The sequence below is a fragment of the Asterias rubens genome, chromosome 17, assembly GCF_902459465.1.
Source record: "Asterias rubens chromosome 17, eAstRub1.3, whole genome shotgun sequence".
NCBI classification, from domain to species: domain Eukaryota; kingdom Metazoa; phylum Echinodermata; class Asteroidea; order Forcipulatida; family Asteriidae; genus Asterias; species Asterias rubens.
This window is the reverse complement of record NC_047078.1, coordinates 2,379,340-2,398,263: the sequence shown is the minus strand read 5'-3', so window position 1 is coordinate 2,398,263 and position 18,924 is coordinate 2,379,340. Positions and strand designations below refer to the sequence as shown.

The 18,924-nt window shown below is 38.9% G+C and overlaps 1 protein-coding gene across 1 annotated transcript; it reads left to right on the top strand.

Moving 5' to 3' along the window:
- Positions 1-27: 27 nt before the first annotated feature.
- On the top strand, positions 28-10,233 carry LOC117301297 (etoposide-induced protein 2.4-like). The gene is made up of 8 exons (XM_033785185.1): positions 28-165; positions 1,481-1,679; positions 2,139-2,266; positions 3,948-4,081; positions 4,749-4,865; positions 5,660-5,771; positions 7,181-7,367; positions 8,634-10,233. Exons 2-8 carry the CDS (start codon positions 1,489-1,491, stop codon positions 8,722-8,724), a joined length of 960 nt encoding a protein of 319 aa, XP_033641076.1. The 5' UTR covers positions 28-165; positions 1,481-1,488; the 3' UTR covers positions 8,725-10,233.
- Positions 10,234-18,924: the final 8,691 nt, after the last annotated feature.

The window sequence follows — 18,924 nt, the reverse complement described above, 5'->3', positions numbered from 1 at the left end:
TAAAGTAATACGAAAGATTGACAAAAGTTTAATGCAAGTCTCGGCATCATCACATCACAACATTGATCCATCATCAAGTTCCTTGCCATGTATGATGATCAAACTTGTTAAAACCATTGTCTAACCTCAAAAGTACTTGATGCAATGTTTTAGTGACAAGGCAAGGTAAGTATTTGGCAATATTTTGAGGCTTTTTAAACATCCTTTCGCCACCAATTCAAGTTCAAACCAAACGCCAACTAACTAAACCAAATTGTTATTAACCCTTTCATTTCAATACCACATTGTTTATTGCAAGCGCCGAACCGGATACCGCATTGGTGACAAAGGTCACAATGCTGTGTACCGTATTTTTTCACACTAAAAAAAAATATAACGCAATTTGCAGTGTGTACTGTTTTCAATCTTGAATTTCTGTGAGTAGACATTATTTTTTGGAAAAACTTTGTGCATGCAATTTGTAGCATATGAAATTACCTTTCCTACGATGTCAAATTTGTATATTATTATCTTAATTTTGTTTGCAAGATTTCTGGCAAAAACGAATTACTGCTATTTTTATTCAGGATTTCTGTCTCAAGAAAAACGACAAGATTTTCAACCTAATTTTCCGCAAGAAAAGTTTGTAAAAACTACTCAGAAAATATAATCGTTTTTATTATAAGCTTCTATTTCCATTTGTACCAAAATCGGAACCTATTTTGCTGAAAAATCTGTTTTGAAAGTGTTCAGCTACCACGGTCACTTCGACCAGCACGAGTCGGTCGGGGCCCGCCCGCCATGCACGCCCAAGCCTTTCAGCTGAGAAGTGTCATTCTGAGAAATATTTAGCATGTTCGAAACGTTTCTCAACCAGATTGTATAATTCTAATTTATAAATAAATACCATGTATTGGAAAAGTTTCCATATGGTGCACCACCATTCTATATGAAATAACATAGTAACTTATTTACCTCAATGAGATAGGCCCCCCCCCCTACCCCTTTTTGTAAAAATCAGTGAAAAAGTGGTGGTGCCATATGGAAAGTTATCCCATGTATTTTACGGATTACTCTTCCTGCAAGGAAATTCAGAATGAACCATTCCAGTTGTTCAGTGGTACCTTAGGATAACTTTCCCTATGGCGCCACCACTTTTTCACTCATTTTTACAAAAAGGGATATCTCATTGAGGTAAATTAGATACTATATTATTTTATATCTAATGAAAAAGTGGTGGCGCCATACGGAAACTTTTCCGTACCTTAAAAACGCTATCAACTTTTTAACTTGTTTTTTTCACAGGTAAAAGTTGCATTTTATATAATCTACATTATTCATTTATACAGGAGTAAAACAAATTGAACGGTTTAAAAAAACAAGGGTATCATATAGGGCCCTACTTTGCCTTATTGATATTTGGAACAAATGGTCTGAGTGAGGTACAATCACTTTGACGAACGAGACAATAGCATGATATGTTTCTTCTTTTTTCTTGCAGCTTGTACAATGACAGACTCCATGAAACTCATCATTTCGGACCTTTGTCACGGAATGCGTGATGCGGTTTTGGGGGCGCTCTTCATCTTTCGCGTCGATGCCGAGATTAACGCCTTGGCTGAGGAGAAGAAACGACGGCAAGAAGAGAAGAGAAGAGAGACTCAAAGGAGACCGATTCCTGTGCGAGAGAAAAAAGAAAGGTCTGCAAAAGTCGATTCAAACGGGGACACTTCCTTTCTAATATATCGTTAAGTTAACAAAGTGTGGTTTTGGATCCTGTTAAATTACACTTTTGACTTGTGTCCTTGATCAAGACACTCTGCAACATTTGCCCAAAGCTGTGCAATTATCCTCGTTCAGGGCTGTATGCTTCGTTTTTGAAAGGACAAGGGCACCAAGGCATTTTCTCTTTGGCAAAGGGCACCCTATGAGGAAATTGTAAATTTCTACTGGAGCATTTCAAGGGCACCAAGGCAATGACATGGGGCAACGGAGGCAATCGCCTCCGTTGCCTCCGTGAAGTATCAGGCCTGCTCGTTTTTATGCACAAAAAAAAAGGATTTATCATTATTGGAAAGAAATATGGCAAACTGTTTGGTAAACTTGTACTTCACGAATATTCCCAATTATTTTTATATATTTTTTGTTTTAACTTCTAGTGAGCAGAAAGTAATGCAACGCATCCTACAATGTTGTTTGTTGAACGGCGGAGTGTTTTGGCTCAGCATTGTGGCCTTCAACAGTCTGGTCCTACCGACGTTACAATTCACTACTCAGAGTATACTTGGTGAGTACTAAAAGGCAGTGGACACTATTGGGAACTACTCCAAATAATTATTAGCACAAAGCCTTTCTTGGTAATGAGTAATGGGGAGAGGTTGATAGTATAAAACATTGTGAGAAACGACCCCCTCTGAAGTAATGTAGTTTTCAAGAAAAAAAGTAATTTTGCCACGAATTTGATTTTCGAGACCTCAGGTTTAGAATTTGACATGTTTGAGGTCTCCAAATCAAGCATCGGAAAGCACACAACTTCGTGTGACAGGGCAGGGGAAAAAATCCACAAGACCGCAGGGCTTGTTGCTCAGAATTTTTACTGGACCGGAAGATTTTTTACAAGACAAAAATTTTATTAGGAAAAAAAAAGTTAACACGATAGAACAGCAGGCCTTTTTCATCCATTTTTCATCCCTTGGGAGGCTTTTTTTTTGCTGTGAAACCCAATCAATAAAGTTCCATATACCTACTTCACGTCATTCTTGCGCCTCAAAAAAACAAATTCCGATTTGACAGGCAAATCACCAACAAAACACTGCAACGTGCAGCATTCATAAAAAGATCGTCATAAAAAGCTCATCACTGTTGGTAGCCATACTTAGCAAGACGTTTGGCAACAAGACCTTACTTTTAATCCATGCAACACAGGGATGTGTGGTATTGCAACCAGACCTTCTTAATGCAAATTCAACACTCCTTTGTAAGGTATCAGACTTTACACATGGTCAGTGGTAAACAAACATTGCTGTACTAAGGTGTGCCGCCGCGCCGGGTACCAACACATCACTCCCTCGTCCCCGCTCGCTCACTCCCCGGGTGCATGAACATAAATGGTTTGAGACTAGATGTACAAGGTGTGGGCATGAGTAAACTGAATGGAAAACTTGTATGCAGCCTGATGCACGTGAAAAAAAGGACGGATTGACGTTCCGCCGCAGGCGTGCTCAGAACACTGATTTGACGACAAGTGAAACAAAAACCTTTTTTTTTAAATGAGATTGAAATACATTTTTTAATGAAAGACAATATATTTCATATAATTATTTGTAAAAGTAACTATATTAGTATACATAAAAAAAAAAAAAAGACCGCCGGCATAAAGTTTACTGGACCGAAGCTAAAATCACTGGCCTCGGGCCTGCAGTCCAGCGTGAAATTCAAGCCCTGCAGGGGTGTTTTTCTTTCATTATTATCTCGCAACTTCGACAATCGATTGAGCTCAAATTTTCACAGGTTTGTTATTTTATGTATATGTTGAGATACAGCAACCGTGAAGGCTACTCTTTGACAATTACCAATAGTGTCAGTGTCTTAAACTGCTGTTACCATAGAGCTTGAATTTGGGGGAGGGGAATCCAACATGGTGTCTAGTCGAATCTGGAGTCGAATCCCTCCTCAGTCCGAAGTCTTGTATGTTGGGTAGATATTCTGTCCCTTTATGATTGACATGGGATTCCCCCATTTTTGTTTTCCTCCCACATCTGAAACAGTAACATCTGTTCATCATCTTCCACATCACTCATCCTAATATTAGCACTTGCTTTGTACTTTTTAAATCAAAAGAATTGTATCCACACTTATCATCCCCTACACTTCCCTTGAAGAAAACTGGAGTTACCATTTTGAGGAACAACAAGGGCAGTACTTAATTTCATTTTGGTTCATTTTTTATTTTATTTTTATTTGTTTAGGTATTTCAGGTCAGTCTTTATCGAACACCACAGTCTGGGCTTGGATGGGTCCAATGATGTCCTACACATTCAGCGCACTCTGGGTTCTTCCTCTCTTTGTGCTAAGCAGAGCAGTAAGCAGTCTCTGGTTTCAGGTAAGCCAAACGTACAGTTCGTGATAGACTACAGGCCTGGGCACAATTTCATAAAGCCATTAAGCGCGGAAAGTATGTTTTCCTAAGCCAAATATGAGTGAGGCACCAGTCGCAACACTGTAAACCTGAGGGAGTTTTTGCTGGTAATATGTCTCTGCTATTACAAACAAGGCTTTTCTGTGCTTAGCAAGCTTATGTGCTTACAGGCTTTATGAGTGTCATTTACTCAACCAAATTGAAGTCTGTTCCAAAGACTGAAGCAATAATGGTTAGTGTCATTCCTTAGGACTCGAACCCTCACTTTCACCATCCAGTGTGCTTGACCGCTCAGCCACGAGACATAATAACGAGGTCTTATAGAGTGCACGAATTCACAAAAGTGCTCAGGGCGCTATTACAGAGAAAGACGCCAACATCGCTTTAATACAAAACTGAGTTTTAAACCACAAAGGAAACTGACTGGGGAAACTTTAAATAAGTTGGGTTTGAACAAAGAACAATTAACCGGAGCAGGATTTGAACAACTGCCCTATTGGATTAACATACAAACGCTCTACCAACTGAGCTACCCAGCCCTATGTTGGCTGTCACCCTATTAGTCAATCCGGAGGTCGTTGCTTTAAGTCTTGCTCCAGTCAACTTGATTTGGTTTTGTTTGTTTCCGAAGGACATTGCCGATGCAGCGTACCGGAAGTCCCGCGGCCGTCCTCAACTTCCTAATCTCAGTGAACTTATTGCTGATTTATTGTTCAGTGTAATCGTACAGGCTCTCTTTCTCATACAGGTAAGTTGTTAAGTAACCCCTTAATTCACCACTTCCCACTTTGCCCCTATCATCCGACAACATTTGTCCGCTATCCCCCTGAACAAGGTTAAAGCCAATTTGTTAGTCTGTCTTCCTCTTTTCTCAATACCGATTCTAAACCTGATACTTCACAGAGGCGATGAAGCAACAATTGCCTTGGTGCTCCTGTTCATTGCCTTGGTGCCCCTGGCCAATGCCTTGATGCCCACGGGTCATTTTCTTGGTGCCCCTCGGTTTTGCCTTGGTGCCCAAAAGACACACATACATGTACACCTCTCTGGCTAACACTATGGGTGTTGCCCCTGGTCGTTGCCTTGGTGTCCAAATGTCACCCAGAAACCCCTCTGGCTTGCTCCATGATTGTTGCCCCTGGTCTATGCCTTGATGTCTCTGATCATTGCATTAATGCCCCCTGGTGTATGACTTGATGCCCCTTTGAAATGATCATCATAGAGATGCCAGGCTTGATACTTCACGGAGGCAACGAAGGCGATTAATAATAATAATAATAATAAGACATTTGTAAAGCGCCTAATGCAAAAGCCTCTAAGCGATTGCCTCCGTGTCCCCTGGTCATTGCCTTGGTGCCCTTGAAATGCTCCAGTACAAATTTGCAATTTCATCATAGGGTGCCCTTTACCAAGACGAAAATGCCTTGGTGTCCTTGCCCTTTCAAAAATGAAGCATACAGCCCTGAGATGCCCTATATCAATCAAAAACTGTCTTGCTTTTCTTCAAACTTCTCATTATGTGATTGTTGATTTTTTCCCCAGAGTATGCTGGTGAGCCTTGTCCCCATACCGGGCGTGGGTCAAGTCTTGAGTCTACTTCATCTGTGTCTTCTAAACTCACTTTATGCTTTTGAGTATAAATGGTTCAATATGGGTGAGTCTAGTTCCGAAAAAGAAATTTTCCTTTGAGAAGTAAAAATCTGTCGGGAGCCAATATGGCTCACCAGGCTGTTTTTTTTTCTGTTTTTTTTTTTAAATCTTTAGACATACACAATAGTTACAAGTTGTACGGAGGCTGTCAAGGTTAAAACAAAAGTATAAAAACTGTCGTAAAAAGATGTGTAAAACCAGACCCCTGCCAACAATAAAAATATAACTATACAATATAAAAAGGTGATTGCACTGAAACATTTAAAAATCACACAAAAGAAAAACACAAGCAAAACCAGACTATTGAAAACAAAAACTGCACCCACAACAAAACACTGCAGCAATAAGAGGAAGGGACAACAATGTCATTGGCATTAAATGACTAAGAACATTCTTAGGTCAACCCCCAGCTCTCGCGGTACCCCATTTGTACTCCTGGTTAGGCAGAAGCAAATATCATAAAGTGCCTTGATCAAGGACATTATTGTTGTGACTTGACCAGGCCAGGATTCAAACCCACATTCTGTAAGACAGAACTTTAGTCCACCGCCCTTGACAGCTCTGCCACAAGAACCTCACAGTTCTGAAATTGAAAATTAAAAGTGAAAAAAGAAGCTGAAACTTTATCCAACAGTATTTTTTTTTTAGTTACCTACTGCCGCCCCTTCTGGCCTGGAACTATACATTGAAGGAAACAGACCCCGTTCCCGGTTTCGGCCTTGGTGTTTGCTTTGATAATAATAATAATAATAGTCAATATTTATACTGCGCTTTATACACCCAAAGGGCGTCTCAAAGCGCTGAAACATACAGTATTTCCTGCAAGGTATGTGGGACTAGGCTTTATACACCCAAAGGGCGTCTCAAAGCGCTGAAACATACAGTATTTCCTGCAAGGTATGTGGGACTAGGTTTTTGAATTATGAGTTATGGTTTACCACAGACCAGATTTTCCAATGGTTGTGCCCTGTGCAAAATGAAAATGGCCTTGCCCTCTGTTAAAGGTACGTTACAGAACTGGTAAGAAACAAAAATCGTGAAGATCACAGATTTACATAAAACTTACACGGTCTATTGATGATGATAGTAGAAAACATCCCTTGAAATGTTTCTGTCTGAAAGGTCATATTTGATGAGAAATAAATAATCTAACTTCGTATTTGGAGTTTATCGCTCAGTGAGTGTTTTATTCATTTTGTATTTTGGCATCGATGCAATGCAGAATTTGTAATCTTTTTTTTTTCACTATTTTCTTGTGACCCAGACAGCCGATCAATCTCAAACGTCTACAAGTTTGTCAGTTCATGTATATGGTGGATTACATAAAGTGTGTACACTGCCAGCAACTGTTTTGATAGCAAAACCAATTCTGTAATGTTCCTTTAAAGCTTTGTTTTGCTATTATCTTGACAGGTTGGAAGGTCCATCGACGGCTGTCGTTGATCGAACTCAACTGGCCGTATTTCTTTGGTTTTGGTCTCCCATTGGCCGTCCTGACGTCTTTACCATCGTCCTACGTCATCAGAGGATGCCTCTTCTCTATTCTCTTCCCATTGTTTATCATCAGCGGAAATGAAGCTGTTACACCAAGCCAACCATGGTGAGTTTTGATGAAGAGTGAAGCTCGGTTCACACTTCATGCGAATGCGAAGTGAGTTTTGACGTCTTAGGGCTGTGTTTTGCAGCGAATGTTTTGCAGCGAATGTTTTGCAGCGAATGTTTTGCAGCGAATGTTTTACAGCGAATGTTTCGCTGCGAATGTTTTACAACGAATGTTTTGCAACGAATGTTTTGTAGCGAAAGTTTTGCAGCGAATGTTTTGCAGTTAATGTTTTGCAGCGAATGTTTTGCAGCGAATGTTTCGCAGCAAATGTTTCGCTGCGAATGTTTTACAGCGAATGTTTTGCAACAAATGTTTTGCAGCGAATGTTTTGCAGCGAATGTTTTACAGCGAATGTTTCCTAGGAGTTGAGCACAAGTCAACTGACGCGAACTATTCGTTGCGAATTTTTGACGTCAACATTTGTATCGTATTGCATTCACAGGAAGTAAGAACCGGGCCTTAGGGGGAAGGTGGTGGGTAAGGTAGGGGGGTGGTTTGAGGGAGAGTCAGGGGGAGCAGGGATGAGATTTGTTCAGACTTTTTGTGTTGGCCTGGGGAATAAAATCAGACACGTATTGTTCCACATAGTAAAGAAATCCAGCTCTTTGGTGTACTTCTTTAGTACTGCAAACACCCTTAAGGCCGGTTTATAGTCGGTCGCGCTATAGTCGCACGATGGTTGAGCGATGGCCAGGCAATGGAAATCTTGATGCGCGATCAAGAAAAAACACAGTTTTTAGGCCTCAGCGATGACTATAAACTGTGTCGCGCGTCAAGATCTCCATCGCGCGACCATCGCGCGACCGACTATAAACCGGCCTTTACACTGTTCCCAAAACCTCCTTGGAATCTATAAATCCAGGGGTTACCAAAAGGTGGAAACGTCACCATTACAGCTTGCCTTAGAATTTGTATCCAAGTTTCAGCCTTTTTTGTTGGCAATGACTCTCACCCCTGGGGGAAGGTGGAGAGTAGGGAAGGGGTGGTTAGAGAGAGGGAGGGCTGGCATGGTTTGTCAACCTTGGTGAGTTTTGATAAGGGGCTCGGGGAGGTAGTGGTGGTGAGTAAAGAGGGATTGGGAGGGGGTTGGTAAGTTCCTTGAGATGGGGTCGGCTGGCATGGTTACAATGTCTGTCCCATTAAAGGAACACGTTGCCTTGGATTGGTGGAGTTGGTCTTTGAAAAGCGTTTGTAATAGTTTTTTATAAAATGCATATGGGTAGAAAGATGTTGTAAAAGTAGAACACTCTCTTTTTATTCCAGTGATTTTCCACTCCACATCTTCTCCTTGGTAGTGGAGATTGCCAACAGGATGTTTCACCGGACCGTCCACAGACCTAAAACAAGTCGGTAATTGACGGTACTCTCCTTGATATTATTTTGTTATATCAACAATCATGGGCAAGTTCGATCAGCGGCCATATCAACAATCATGGGCAAGTTCGATCAACAATCATGGGCAAGTTCGATCAACAATCATGGGCAAGTTCGATCAACAATCATGGGCAAGTTCGATCAACAATCATGGGCAAGTTCGATCAGCGAAACAATCATGGGCAAGTTCGATCAGCGACCATTTGTCAACCACTAGTCACTGTTTCTATGCATGAAATACATCCTGGATGCCTGGCAAAATGGCCCAATGGTCGACAATATTCATTATTCAACTACAGTCTCTTGATTGAACTTGCTTCATGCTAACTGGGGTGATGTATCAACTAAACGTCCACTGATCCACTATTGATTGAATCTGTACTGAGGTGTGTGGATATCAACAACTAGGCTGATGTTTTAGCTCAATTGTTATGATGGACAATTGGATCATCCACAGACCTAAAAATAGGCGGTAATGCAGGTATAGTCTGTGACATTGTTTTTATATCAATTACCATACTGACTGAGGTGGTGTATCAACTAAGCATTCATCGGTCCACAATAAGTTGATAGAATCTGTATTTGTGGATGTGTGTGGATATAAACTTCTGGGCTGATTGTTTTAGCTATGTTTTAATGATGGACCACTATACCGCAATTGTCCACTGACACTTTTTTAGTTGATAAACACTTTCAAAGTTTAGGAAGTGATTTTTATATCAACAACTACGCAGACCGGCATGTGGTGTAACAATAGTTAGTCAGAAACGACCTGATTTGAAGTGATGTAGTTGTAAAGAAAGCGGACACTTAATATAAATGAAATAGATGCATAGATGCATTGGGGAGAAAAAGGTGGAAAGAAGTGTGTTTTGGGGGGTAGGCGGCGGTTTTTTTATATATTTTTTTGTTTTATTAATTAATTGGAATTGGGCCATTAGAAGACACTGTACATTTCATAAGATTTGTGAACATTAAAAAAGAGATGTTTTTCACTAGAAAGTTTAAGAGTGTCACCAAAGAAACTGGACAGGAGTAAAGCTCTTTTTTTAACCTCAAACTGTTATCAACATAAATATATTTGAAGTAATAATAATGATAATAAACATTTATATAGGGCCAAATCCATTAAAAATGCTCCCAGGTGCTTTACAACAACAAAAAAGTAGCAATGAATATGAACTTTAGGTGTGTTTTTGCAAGGTTGTTGATAAACACTGGCATGTGTCAATTGCTACCTGCAAACATAAATATTTTTTTTAATAAAAGGTAGATTACTTCATTTACCAGCAATAAAATAATAACAATTTACACATTAAGAAGTTAAATTAACACTTAATTCCTGCCAAAACAGTTGCACTAGTGTTTTTTTAAACCCTTTTAAGTTAACTTTGATTCTCTCCTGGGTATCTATTATACAAAAAAGAAATATAACATGGTTTATTTCGGGTGACTAGTCTATATTAGCTCCCCGAGGTATTGGAAGTTGACAAACTAGTTCCCGTGGCAAAGCCGAGGGATCTAGTTTGTCAACTTCCAGTACCGAGGGGAGCTCATCGACTAGTCACCCGAAATAAACCATGTTATATTTGTTTTACTGAACTTCATACATATTCAGTTACCGGAACATGAGTTTTGAGCAAGATGATGACTGTGAAATAAAATCAACATGATAAGTTTGTTCATGTGTTGGATGTGGCTAGAGAGAGCGTTGTTCATGCCTGTATACTTAACAGTACCACGATCGTAAAGCGCATGACAAGTAGATAAGCGCCCGGGGATGACGTCGCACAATGGTATATGCGCATGACAAGTAGAATATCTCCCGGAGAGCTATTACTTGTCACGCGCATTTACCACTTGCGTGAATACTCACGTGCGCGCTTGGTAATTAGCAAAATTAGTACCTGGCACGTGATGATGAATGGACCAATTAGAACTCGACTCTCGGTCGTGAATATGTATGAGGTATAGTAATGTGTAACGACACCCATGGTGTCAAATTTAACACTTAATATTGTGCAGTGTTCTGCAATATAACTTACCAGACTAAAAGTAAATGTTATTAGCAAGTATCAAGTGAAAGTGTTTCAAACATTGTTTCAACTTAAAGAAAAATTCAACTTTGTATCAGTTTGAAGTGATGATCTGCCATTTACCCATATACACCGTTGTGTGTTAGCACTGTATACTCAGTACTAACCCGAGTTCTGTGAAGAAAAAAAATCCCAGGCATATTACTCGGGTGGGGTTCGAACCCACGACCCTTGCAATTCAAGAGCAGTGTCAAACATCCTTTAAAGTGTGTGTTTTCCTTTTGTCACCGACGCATTCATACTTAATCCAGCTCAGTTTGTAGAGCGCTGGCACATTAATCTGGAGGTCACTGGTTCAAATCCTGCTCTCGTCAGTTTGTTTTTGTTCAACATGAAATGAATTAAAATTCACTCAGTCGGTTTTCCTTGTGGTTTATTATTTAAAATCAAACTCAATTCACATTTTCCTGCAGAAACCATGGAAACTGCAACAATAATTACCAATGATATCATTTCAGCATTAGTAAACTAACTCAAATCTTTAAAATGCCTTAAAATTTGTTATATTGTGATTATTATTATTAAAGACAGTAACTTGCCTTGCACGGTAGTTGTCATGTTTTAAACACATGTAAATATTATAAAAATGATTGTGTTATGAGAAATATTTATTTGGAAAAGAACAATACTTTGTTTATTAAAGTTGACAATGCAAAGAGAATTGTTGAGGTTTCAAAAAAATGTTTTTATTTTTGTTGGATGTTTTTGTAATTTCGTTTATTTAATTGTTCCATGTATGATTCCGTTTTGCGGGGAAAATAAAAAATAAAAATTCTCTGAGCCATTTTTGACAAATTTCAGTCAAAGGTTTTTTAAAACCACAAGAGGCAAGTCCAGCATTTTTTACCAATTTTGTGTTGGGGCCCTAAATTGAAAATTTCACAAGGAGTAAGTCCAGTATTTTTAACCAGTTTTGTGTTGGGCCCTAATTGAAAATTTCTCAGGGGGTAAGTCCAGTGTTTTTAACCAATTTTTTTTGGGCCCTTAATTGAAAGTTTCGCAGGATTTTTATCAATTTCAGGGCATAAATTGAAAAAAATAGCAAAGGGGTAAATCCAGCATTTTTGTCAAATTTCGCCATCAAATTTGAAAGATCGCCACGAGAGGGTAAGGTCCAGCATATTTATTATGATCTTCCCAAAGGGTATAAACCAGCGAGTTTACAAGACAACAAATCCATCTATAGTGACGTGTTATAAACTGTGTTTGTTTAATATGTATTGTAGTTCAAGTATTAACTTGAAGAGGCAGGTAGCCCCGTAGCTAGACGGGATAATCTAGTGGACTATTGTTCACGAGACCCGGGTTCAAATCCGGCTACTGTCCTTTTTTTCTGCTTGAACGCAGTGAATTATATAAGTGGTGTCTAAAACCACCTCCAAACACCAACGGGCACTCAGGTGCACTGGATAGTTCCATTGCGTGTTCTACCCAGAGCTGGTACACCCGGTTCGAATCCTATGCCTGTACATATATAGACTTGATTTTACTGCTGGCCGCAGGAGTGGATTGGGGTCCGTCATGTCTATCCCCAAATTAGGTTGGATGAATTTTGCCGGGTGGGAGAGTAAAGGAGGGACCGGGACTAGCCAATCCCAGAAAGGAACTAATGGGTGATCACCACGCTGGTTTCGACCAGACTTTGAGTCCCCTGAACGCCTGGTCGTCACTCTGACTAACTCTTTGCACAAATTTACCTTAACTTTGTTATAACAGTCTATATAATACCAAAGGAATTTGACTCTTTTTTACAAGGACACAAAGGTTGTTAAAAATTGCAATAAAACGGGCAAAATTTACAGAACTGCAAGGCTTATTTCTTGTGAATATTTAAAAGCAACTGAAATTTGATTAAAAATCATTGCTGTGCATCTCCTTGCGATTATTCAAATTTGAGGCAAAATTTGATAAAAATGCTGTTGGTTACTCATTTTCAGACCAATTCGACAAAAATGCTGACCATTACCCCTTTTCAGTTTTGGGTCCAACATCGATGAAAACGCTGGACTAACACAAGTGGATTTTTCGGTTTTGGGCCAAAAAACGAAGAAAGTGTTGAACTTACCCCCTTGTGAATTTGTCAGTTTCGGGTGGATATTCAGTTTGGGCCCAAAATCTATAAAGATGCTGGACTTACCCCTTGTGAATTTTTCAGTTTTCGGAACCCCTTGTTAATTTTTCAGTTTTCGGTCGGCCAAAATCGATAAAAATGCTGGACTTACCCCTTGTGAATTTTCAGTTTCGGCCTCAACAAAATGCAAACCCCTGAATTTTTCAGTTTTCGGCCCAAAATCAACAAAAATGCTTAACTTAACCCCTTGTGAATTTTTAAGTTTTCGGCACAAATCTATAAAAATGCTGGACTTACCCCTTGTGAATTTGTCAGTTTTCGGCCCAAAATCGATAAAAATGCTGGACTTGCCCGTTGTTAATTTTTTCAGTTTTCGGCCAAAAATCAAAAAAAATACTGGACTTGCCCGTTGTTAATTTCTTCAGTTTTCGGCCCAAAATCAACAAAAATGCTGGACTTACCCCTTGTGATAGTGTCCATTTTGGGTCCAAAGTCTATAAAAATGTTGGACTTACCCCTTGTGAATTTTTCAGTTTTCGGCCAAAAATCGATAAAAATGCTGGAGGTTATCCCTTGTGAATTTTTCAGTTTTCGACCCAAAATACACAAAAATGCTAAACTTACCCCTTGTGAATATTTCCTTTTTCGGCCCGAATTTGATAAAAGAGCTGGACTTACCCGTTGTGAATTTTTCAGTTTTCGACCCAAAATACACAAAAATGCTAAACTTACCCCTTGTGAATATTTCCTTTTTCGGCCCGAATTTGATAAAAGAGCTGGACTTACCCGTTGTGAATTTTTCAGTTTTCTGCCCAAAATCAACAAAAATGCTAAACTTACCCCTTGTGAATTTTTCAGTTTTCGGCCAAAAATCGATAAAAATGCTGGGATTATCTCTTGTGAATTTTTCAGTTTTCGGCCCAAAATCAACAAAAATGCTAAACTTACCCCTTGTGAATTTTTCAGTTTTCGGCCCAAATCGATAAAAATGCTGGACTTACCCGTTGTTAATTTTTCAGTTTTCGGCCCAAATCTATAAAAATGCTGGACTTACCCCTTGTGAATTTTTCAGTTTTCGGCCCAAAATCGATAAAAATGCTGGACTTACCCCTTGTGAATTTTTCAGTTTTCGGCCCAAATCTATAAAAATGAAGTTTTACCCCTTGTGAATTTTTCAGTTTTCGGCCCAAAATCGATAAAAATGCTGGACTTACCCCTTGTGAATTTTTCAGTTTTCGGCCCAAAATCAACAAAAATGCTAAACTTACCCCTTGTGAATTTTTCAGTTTTCGGCCCAAAATCGATAAAAATGCTGGACTTACCCCTTGTGAATATTTCAGTTTTCGGCCCAAAATCGATAAAAATGCTGGACTTACCCGTTATTAATTTTTCAGTTTTCGGCCCAAATCTATAAAAATGCTGGACTTACCCCTTGTGAATTTTTCAGTTTTCGGCCCAAAATCGATAAAAATTTTGGACTTACCCGTTGTTAATTTTTCAGTTTTCGGCCCAAATCTATAAAGATGCTGGACTTACCCCTTGTGAATTTTTCAGTTTTCGACCCAAATTGAATTTTTTCAGTTTTCGGCCCAAAATCAACAAAAATGCTAAACTTACCCCTTGTGAATTTTTAAGTTTTCGGCCCAAAATCAATAAAAATGCTGGACTTATCCCTTGTGAATTTTTCAGTTTTCGGCCAAAAATCTATAAAAATGCTGGACTTACCCCTTGTGAATTTTTCAGTTTTCGGCCCAAAATCAACAAAAATGCTAAACTTACCCCTTGTGAATTTTTCAGTTTTCGGCCCAAAATCGATAAAAATGCTGGACTTACCCCTTGTGAATTTTTCAGTTTTCGGCCAAAAATCGATAAAATCGCTGGGATTATCCCTTGTGAATTTTTCAGTTTTCGGCCCAAAATCTATAAAAATGCTGGACTTACCCCTTGTGAATTTTTCAGTTTTCGGCCCAAATCGATAAAAATGCTGGACTTACCCGTTGTTAATTTTTCAGTTTTCGGCCCAAAATCGATAAAAATGCTGGACTTACCCCTTGTGAATTTTTCAGTTTTCGGCCCAAAATCGATAAAAATGCTGGACTTACCCCTTGTGAATTTTTCAGTTTTCGGCCCAAAATCAACAAAAATGCTAAACTTAACCCCTTGTGAATTTTTAAGTTTTCGGCACAAATCTATAAAAATGCTTTACCCCTTGTGAATTTTTCAGTTTTCGGCCCAAAATCGATAAAAATGCTGGACTTGCCCGTTGTTAATTTTTTCAGTTTTCGGCCAAAAATCAACAAAAATGCTGGACTTGCCCGTTGTTAATTTTTTTCGTTTTCGGCCCAAAATCAACAAAAATGCTGGACTTACCCCTTGTGATAGTGTCCATTTTGTGTCCAAAATTTATAAAAATGCTGGACTTACCCCTTGTGAATTTTTCAGTTTTCGGCCAAAAATCGATAAAAATGCTGGGATTATCCCTTGTGAATTTTTCAGTTTTCGGCCCAAAATCAACAAAAATGCTAAACTTACCCCTTGTGAATTTTTCAGTTTTCGGCCCAAATCGATAAAAATGCTGGACTTACCCGTTGTTAATTTTTCAGTTTTCGGCCCAAATCTATAAAAATGCTGGACTTACCCCTTGTGAATTTTTCAGTTTTCGGCCCAAAATCGATAAAAATGCTGGACTTACCCCTTGTGAATTTTTCAGTTTTCGGCCCAAATCTATAAAAAATGCTGGACTTACCCCTTGTGAATTTTTCAGTTTTCGGCCCAAAATCACCAAAAATGCTAAACTTACCCCTTGTGAATTTTTCAGTTTTCGGCCCAAAATCGATAAAAATGCTGGACTTACCCGTTATTAATTTTTCAGTTTTCGGCCCAAATCTATAAAAATGCTGGACTTACCCCTTGTGAATTTTTCAGTTTTCGGCCCAAAATCGATAAAAATTTTGGACTTACCCGTTGTTAATTTTTCAGTTTTCGGCCCAAATCTATAAAGATGCTGGACTTACCCCTTGTGAATTTTTCAGTTTTCGACCCAAAGTCGATAAAAATGCTGGACTTACTCTTTGTGAATTTTTTCAGTTTTCGGCCCAAAATCAACAAAAATGCTAAACTTACCCCTTGTGAATTTTTAAGTTTTCGGCCCAAAATCAATAAAAATGCTGGACTTATCCCTTGTGAATTTTTAAGTTTTCGGCCCAAAATCAATAAAAATGCTGGACTTATCCCTTGTGAATTTTTCAGTTTTCGGCCAAAAATCTATAAAAATGCTGGACTTACCCCTTGTGAATTTTTCAGTTTTCGGCCCAAAATCAACAAAAATGCTAAACTTACCCCTTGTGAATTTTTAAGTTTTCGGCCAAAAATCGATAAAAATGCTGGACTTACCCCTTGTGAATTTTTCAGTTTTCGGCCAAAAATCGATAAAATCGCTGGGATTATCCCTTGTGAATTTTTCAGTTTTCGGCCCAAAATCGATAAAAATGCTGGACTTACCCGTTGTGAATTTTTCAGTTTTCGGCCCAAATCGATAAAAATGCTGGACTTACCCGTTGTTAATTTTTCAGTTTTCGGCCCAAAATCGATAAAAATGCTGGACTTACCCCTTGTGAATTTTTCAGTTTTCGGCCCAAAATCGATAAAAATGCTGGACTTACCCCTTGTGAATTTTTCAGTTTTCGGCCCAAAATCAACAAAAATGCTAAACTTAACCCCTTGTGAATTTTTAAGTTTTCGGCACAAATCTATAAAAATGCTGGACTTGCCCGTTGTTAATTTTTTCAGTTTTCGGCCAAAAATCAACAAAAATGCTGGACTTGCCCGTTGTTAATGTTTTCCGTTTTCGGCCCAAAATCAACAAAAGTGCTGGACTTACCCCTTGTGATAGTGTCCATTTTGGGTCCAAAATCTATAAAAATGTTGGACTTAACCCTTGTGAATTTTTCAGTTTTCGGCCAAAAATCGATAAAAATGCTGGAGGTTATCCCTTGTGAATTTTTCAGTTTTCGGCCCAAAATCAACAAAAATGGTAAACTTACCCGTTGTGAATTTTTGACTTTTCGGCCCGAATTTGATAAAAAAGCTGGACTTACCCGTTGTGAATTTTTCAGTTTTCGGCCCAAAATCAACAAAAATGCTAAACTTAACCCATTGTGAATTTTTCAGTTTTCGGCCCAAAATCTATAAAAATGCTGGACTTACCCCTTGTGAATTTTTCAGTTTTCGGCCAAAAATCGATAAAAATGCTGGAGGTTATCCCTTGTGAATTTTTCAGTTTTCGGCCCAAAATCAACAAAAATGCTAAACTTACCCCTTGGGAATTTTTCAGTTTTCGGCCCAAAATCGATAAAAATGCTGGACTTACCCCTTGTGAATTTTTCACTTTTCGGCCCGAATTTGATAAAAATGCTGGACTTACCGGTTGTGAATTTTTCAGTTTTCGGCCCAAAATCAACAAAAATGCTGGACTTACCCACCCCTTGTGATAGTTTCCATTTTTGGTCCGAAATTGATGAAAATGCTGGATTTACCACTTGTGAATTGTTTAGTTTTCGGCCCAAAATCTACAAAAATGCTGGACTAACCCCTGTTAATTTTACCGTTTTGGGCCCAAAATCGACAAAAATGATGGACTTACCCCTTGTGAGTTGTTCCAGTTTGGACTCAAAATCTATGAAAATGCTGGACTTACCCCTTGTGAATTTAAAATTTTCCGTCCAAAATCAACAAAAATGCTGAACTTACCCCGTTGTGAATTTTTCCATTTTGGGTCCAAAATTGATGAAAATGCTGGACTTACCACTTGTAAATTTTTCAGTTTTCGGCCCAAAATTTATAAAAATGCTGGACTTACCCCTTGTGAATTTTTCCGTTTTGGGCCAAAAATCGACAAAAATGCTGGACTTACCCCTTGTGAATTGTTCCGTTTTGGACCCGAAATCTACAAAAATGCTGGACTTAGGCCTACCGCTTGTGAATTTTTAAATTTTCGGCCAAAAATCAACAAAGATGCTGGACTTACCCCTTCTGGATTTTTCCATTTTGGGACCAAAGTTGATGAAAATGCATGACCCTTGTGAATTTTTCAGTTTTCGGCCAAAAATATATGAAAATGCTGGATTCTACCCTAGTGAATTTTTGGTTTTGGGCCCATATTCGATGAAAATGTTTGACTTACCTCTTGTTGATTTTTCAGTTTTTGGCCCAAGTTCGACAGAATTGCTGGACTTATCCTTTGAGATTTGTTTAAATTGGCCCAAAATTTGATCAAAGTCTCGATTTTTTCAACTTCGGGCTAAATTAAATAATTATGCTTGGACTTAATATCCCTTGCGATTTTGACAAGATTGCAAGGTTTCCCCACCCCTTGTAATTGTATCAAACAAAAGGTCGAATAACGTTGATTTTTAGATTGTTTAAGTTTAATAACAAATAAAGTTAATTTGTGCAAAGAGTTAGTCAGAGTGACGACCAGGCGTTCAGGGGACTCAAAGTCTGGTCGAAACCAGCGTGGTGATCACCCATTAGTTCCTTTCTGGGATTGGCTAGTCCCGGTCCCTCCTTTACTCTCCCACCCGGCAAAATTCATCCAACCTAATTTGGGGATAGACATGACGGACCCCAATCCACTCCTGCGGCCAGCAGTAAAATCAAGTCTATATATGTACAGGCATAGGATTCGAACCGGGTGTACCAGCTCTGGGTAGAACACGCAATGGAACTATCCAGTGCACCTGAGTGCCCGTTGGTGTTTGGAGGTGGTTTTAGACACTACTTATATAATTCACTGCGTTCATTCCAGGCGAAAAAGTAAAAAGACACTTACAGGAATTTTCTCCTTGCTCCCAGTCCAATACGTATAACGTCTAGCAACGGAGCTAGCTGCTTTTCCAATTAAATAAACATAGTAAAACACAGTAATATAAACAAACCCATTTAAACATGCCTCATATACGGCAACGTTTAACACTTACATACGTTTATTATTTTATTTTAAACTCATTCAAAA